Source organism: Terrapene carolina, unplaced genomic scaffold (genome assembly GCF_002925995.2).
Source record: "Terrapene carolina triunguis isolate 2854851 unplaced genomic scaffold, T_m_triunguis-2.0 Scaffold15531, whole genome shotgun sequence".
In the NCBI taxonomy this organism is placed as follows: domain Eukaryota; kingdom Metazoa; phylum Chordata; order Testudines; family Emydidae; genus Terrapene; species Terrapene triunguis.
Window position 1 is genome coordinate 1 of NW_020679882.1, and position 6,345 is coordinate 6,345.

Sequence of the window (6,345 nt, forward strand, 5' to 3'; positions counted from 1 at the left end):
GCGGACAGCACAGCAGAGCTTGGGGAGCAAATTGACAACCTGCAACGAGTCAAACAGAAGCTGGAGAAGGAGAAGAGTGAACTGAAGATGGAGATCGACGACCTGGCTAGTAACATGGAGACTGTCTCCAAAGCCAAGGTACAGAGCTGTGTATTGAAAGTGCTGTCTTTATCCTAAGTATTATTGCAGCATAAAAGAGTGAAAGATTTTTAATCATCATTTTATCATGTTTAATTATACAAAAGATTGTAAGAGTAGGATATGAGCTGACTGTAAGTTGGAATCTAACAGAATTATTTACAGTTTAATTTGTATAAAACATACATAAAATCTCAAACAGGACCAAGAAGTTTATAAGCTCCAAATACAGTTATTACTGAGTTAATAGCCATCACACTTAGAGGATGATAATAATTAGCATTATATTGTTTTTTAAATTGAATTATTAAAATTTATATGAAACATATTACTCTACCATAGAGTACTGAATATGCAAGTCTACATAGAATTACCTTTATAAACTACCTTAAAAGAATATTAAAGTTGCAGTCAAGCACAAGCACACAAAATTAAAATGGTCATAGAGTAGTTTTTAAACTAAGGGCTGAGGGGAAGCTGACAGGTGCAGAGGAGTACGTTTTTCGGACAGAGACATCCCTTAGGGGAGGATCTATTAATGGAGAGTCTCTATGTCCTAGTAAGGAAGAGAAGATGGAAGATGATAAAATACGGGTAGGATCGGATGAGAAACAGTCAAATGAAAAAGAGCCCCTTTTAATTACATCACGTGATGGCAGACAGCTAAAAAGTGACAATTATTTTAAGTGCTTATATAGAAATGCTAGAAGTCTAAATAATAAGATGGGTGAACTAGAGTGCCTCGTATTAAATGGGGATATTGATATAATAGGCATCACAGAAACTTGGTGGAATGAGGATAATCAATGGAACACAGTAATACTAGGGTATGAAATATATCCGAAGTACAGAACAGGTCGTGCTGGTGGGGAGTGGCACTATATGTGAAAGAAAGCATAGAATCAAATGAAATAAAAATGTCAAATGAACCAAACTGCACCATAGAATCTCTAAGGATAGTAATTCCATGCTTGAATAATAATAATATTGCGGTAAGGATATACTACCGACCACCTCACCAGGATGGTGATAGTGACTGTAAAATGCTCAGGGAGATTAGAGAGGTAATAAAAATAGAAAACTCAATAATAATGGGGGATTTCAACTATCACCATATGGACTGGGTACATGTCACCTCAGAACGGAATGCAGAGATAAAGTTTCTTGACACCTTAAATGACTGCTTCTTGGAGAAGCTTGGAGAACCTGGAACCCACAAGAGGAGAGGCAATTCTTGATTTAGTCCTAAATGGAGCACAGGATCTGGTCCAAGAGGTGAATATAGCTGAATCGCTTGGTAATAGTGACCATAATATAATTAAATTTAACATCCCTGTGGCGGGGAAAACACCACAGTGGCCCAACACTGTTGTATTTAATTTAGAAAGGGAAACTACACAAAAATTAGGAGGTGAGTTAAACAGAAATTAAAAGGTACAGTGCCAAAAGTAAAATCCCTGCAAGCTGCATGGAAACTTTTTAAAGATACCATAATAGAGGCTCAACTTAAATGTATACACCAAATTAAAAAACATAGTAAGAGATCCAAAAAAGAGTCATCGTGGTTAAATAACAAAATAAGAGAAGCAGTGAGAGGCCAAAAGGCATCCTTTAAAATGTGGAAGTTAAATCCTAGTGAGGAAAATAGAAAGGAGCATAAACTCTAGCAAATGAAGTGTAAAAATATAATTAGGAAGGCCAAACAAGAATTTGAAGAACAGCTATCCAAAGACTCAAAAAAGTAATAGCAAAATTTTTTTAAGTACATCAGAAACAGGAAGCCTGCTAAAGGATCAGCGAGGCACTGGAAAATTGAGATGCTAAAGAAGCACTCAAGGATGATAAGGCCATTGTGATGATGAATTCTTTGCATTGGTCTTCCCGGCTGAGAATGTGAGGGAGATTCCCAAACCTCAGCCATTCTTTTTATCTGACAAATCTGAGGAACTGTCCCAGATTGAGGTGTTATTAGATGAAGTTTTGGAACAAATTGATAAATTAAACAGTAATAAGTTGCCTGGACCAGATGACATTCACCCAAGAGTTCTGAAGGAACTCAAATGTGAAATTGCAGGACTACTAACTATGGTATGTTACATATCATGGTAAATCAGCTTCTGTACCAGATGACTGGAGGATAGCTAATGTGATGCCAATATTTAAAAAGGGCTCCAGAGGTGATCCCAGCAATTATAGGCCAGTAAACCTGACTTCAGTACTGAGCAAACTAGTTGAAACTATAGTAAAGAACAGAATTGTCAGACACATAGATGAACATAATTTGTTGGGGAAGAGTCAACATGGTTTTTGTAAAGGGAAATCATGCCTCACCAATCTACTATAATTCTTTGAGGGGGTCAACAAGCATGTGGTTATAGTGTACTTAGATTTTCAGAAAGTCTTTGACAAGGTCCCTCACCAAAGGCTCTTAAACAAAGTAAGCTGTCATGGGATAAGAGGGAAGGTCCTGTCATGGATCAGTAAATTGTTAAAAGATAGGCAACAAAGGATAGGAATAAATGGTCAGTTTTCAGAATGGTGAGAGGAAAATAGTGGTATCCCCCAGGGGTCTGTACTGGGATCAGTCCTATCCAACATATTCATAAATGATCTGGAAAAAGGAGTAAACAGTGAGGTGGCAAAATTTGCAGATGATAGAAAACTACTCAAGATAGTTAAGTCCAAAGCAGACTGTGAAGAGCTACAAAGGGATCTCACAAAACTGGGTGACTGGGCAACAAAATGGCAGATGAAATTCACTGTTGATAAATGCAAAGTAATGCACATTAGAAAACATAATCCCAAGTATACCTACAAAATGATCATGTCTAAATTAGCTGTTACCACTCAAGAAAGAGATTTTGGAGTCATTGTGGATAGTTCTCTGAAAACATCCATTCAATGTGCAGTGACAGTCAAAAAAACAAACAGAATGTTGGGAATAATTAAGAAAGGGATAGATAATAAGACATAAAATATCATATTGCCTCTATATAAATCCATGGCACACCCACATCTTGAATACTGCATGCAGAATTGGTCACCCCTTCTCAAAAAAGATATATTGTAATTGGAAAATGTTCAGAAAACGGCAACAAAAATGACTAGGGTTATGGAACAGCTTCTGTATGAGGAGAGATTAATAAGACTGGGACTTTTCAGCTTGGAAAAGAAGTGACTAAGAGAGAATATGATAGAGGTCTTTAAAATCATGACTGGTGAGGAGAAAGTAAATAAGGAAGTCTTATTTACTCCTTCTCATAACACAAGAACTAGGAGTCACCAAATGAAACGAATAGGCAGGAGGTTTAAAATAAACAAAAGGAAATATTTCTTCACACAAATCGCAGGCAACCTGTGGAACTCTTTGCCAGAGGATGTTGTGAAGGCCAAGATTATACCCGGCTTTGAACAATAACTAGATAAAGTCATGGAGGATATGTCCATCAATGGCTATTAGCCAGGATGGGCAGCGATGGTTACCCTAGCTTCTGTTTGTTAGAGGCTGGGAATGAGTGACAGGGGATGGATCACTTGATCATTACCTGTTTTGTTCATTCTCTCTGGGGCGCCTGGCATTGGCCACTGTCAAAAGACAGGATACTGGGCTAGATGGACCTTTGGTCTGACTCAGTATGTTCTAACAGCAATGAATATGCCAGAATTATCGCTGCCCATGGACAGGCAAACTTAATACTGGTATCAGTTAGCTTTTGAGTGCTTCAGTTTGCAATCGTAAATCTCTTTTAAAGTGGGGAGATGGTGTTATGCGAAATTTTAGGTCTTTTTTTAATAAAGCAGACTGAAAAACCAGAAATTTCATCAAGTGTAATCATGTTGATCCCCCTAAAATGGTCATCAGTAGGGTTGAAACCTTTAGATCCACAGCAATCTAGCTAAATGAATAACTGGTAGCAGTAGTAAGCTCTTATCCTCTGTGTGGACCAGTCTCTAGAGAGGCATGACACACACGTTTTATCAGTGGGTCATACAACTTTGTGATATAACTGAGGAATGTTAGGTATAAGTAGGGTTGGCAGAATTTGATATTTATTTTTTTATAATTTTGATGGATAATATTGATGTTTATTTTGAAGTATTTTAATTTTTTTTAATCTATTTCATTTTTCACAGTTGTACAAAATTATGGGTTTTAAGCATTTTTATGTATTTAAATTTTCACATTTGCACAAAATTATGAGGGGCCAGACAATATAGTGGATCAGACAATTATTTAATGACAGTAGAGGTTGAGATTCAAAAAGTTGAAGCTTTTTCAATGTTAAAACACAAATTGACAGCATCACATGTAAAAATATACAAAGTAAAAAGCCTTAAAACAAACTCTAAGAAGTTTTCGGGCAGCATTTTTCTGACTTTTCCTATCTGTAAATTTTGTTTATTATCAATGGAAATGTTTTTGTTGGTTTGTGTGCATGGTGACATCGATGATTACTGATAAAAATCTAATCCTTCCAAGCTTAGGTGTAAGGATTTCTTGGTTGTATTCCTGATTTTGGAGGGGAGTGTGGGCTAGCAGTTACAGGCAGCACAGTCAACCATATAGGTTTGCCACATTCATTCTGCAAAGCGGAGTGGCTGGAGTTTGGATTTTCCATGTTAGCACACTGGAATCCATGCCACAATCTGCTGGAAGTGACTTGTATAACCTCATATTTCCCATCTGTAAAATGAGGGGAAATTATATTTGCCTGACTCCCAAAGTCAGGGCATGAATCCTTGTTCAATAATAAGGGCTATGGAGTGCATAGAATGTTAACATCAGTCAGTAAAAGACCTGGAACTAGAAGTCATGGCCTACTCCTGCCTCCCAGATCAGCACCCCACCCCATAGCCCTGACCACAATTGTCAAGCTCCGTGTGGCTCCATGTGATATTTCCTGCCAGTGGGAAGTAGACACCTATTTAATCACTTTGCCCCAGGGCACCCCAGAGCACAGGGGACGGAGTGGAGGGAGGCAGGAGCCTACTTGTCACATCAGAGGGGATGGCTGGAGAGGCTTCTCGGGCAGTCTGCAGAGGAGAGAGGCCAGGGACCTTCTTGGGGTGGTGATAGGGCTGATATAGCCTCTACCATCTCGTGTCTGCTTCCCATTACCATACTTTCTGCCCCATTCCACTAAGGTCTCAGCCTGTCCCTCTCTCCCCAGGCCCCCTCTTTGCTCCCTTCCCCTTCTCATTTTACCTTTTGCACACTTTTTTGCACACGGATTTATGAAGGGTGAGGTTTCCTCAATAATTGAGCCCACGTGTGTTTGTCATGCCAAAGCTCTCAATTATCTCAGAATGCTGGAGAGTGCATGTGTTTATCCTCTTTCTTTTTGTCCATTTTACACAAAGTCAAATCTTGAGAAGCTGTGCCGCACTCTGGAAGATCAGCTCAGTGAGATTAAGACAAAGGAAGAAGAGCATCAGCGTACGATCAATGACCTCAGTGCTCAAAGAGCTCGTCTACAAACAGAATCGGGTAAGATGCATACATGTTTTTTGATGTAGACATTTTGAGTGTATGGAGGAGATATGAGGTGCAAAAGGGAGGAAATTGCCATTCTATGGAAAAACTGCATATCCACCATGCTGCTTGACACCTGCTATTAGAAGTTCTCAAATGATGATTTGGATGAATTGAGAACTCAAGTTATTTCCTTTTCTTTAAAGCATTCCCATTTGTAGTTAATAAATGACTATATCATTTTCCAGTCAGTGAAATTAAATCCCTCCTATTTCATTTTCACTTTTTAAGGTGAATTTGCGCGCCAGGTAGAGGAAAAAGATACTTTGATTTCTCAGCTCTCAAGAGGCAAACAGGCATTTACCCAACAGATTGAGGAACTGAAGAGACATCTAGAGGAGGAGATAAAGGTGAGGATTTTTCCAACAGCCTTTTCTGTGAAGCTGGATTCTTGTTGTGAGCAAGATGTTTTAACCTCAAATGAAACCATAGCACCCTAGAGAATAGAAGGGGAAAGGTCTTGTTAGGTCACCTAACCCAGCCCCTGCTAATGCATGATTGTTCCCTACAATATATTTAAGAATGTTTTATTCAGTCCCAGCTTTAAATTTGCCATTCATTGAATCTAGCACCACTTCCCTGGGATAGCTTTCCACAGTCTGACAGAGTTCACTATCAGGAGGATTTCCAGGATATTTAGCTACATCACTGTGCTACTCCTGTTGTTTCTCCAG

The 6,345-nt window shown here is 38.7% G+C and overlaps 1 protein-coding gene across 1 annotated transcript; it reads left to right on the forward strand.

Moving 5' to 3' along the window:
- Window positions 1–6: 6 nt before the first annotated feature.
- LOC113408462 (myosin heavy chain, skeletal muscle-like) lies at window positions 7–6,067 on the forward strand (the record flags this gene model as incomplete). Its single annotated transcript, XM_026661711.1, has 3 exons — window positions 7–138; window positions 5,500–5,626; window positions 5,903–6,067. Coding segments are annotated over exons 1-3 (343 nt in total), but the record flags the coding sequence as incomplete, so codon positions are not given.
- Between the last annotated feature and the right edge of the window lie 278 nt (window positions 6,068–6,345).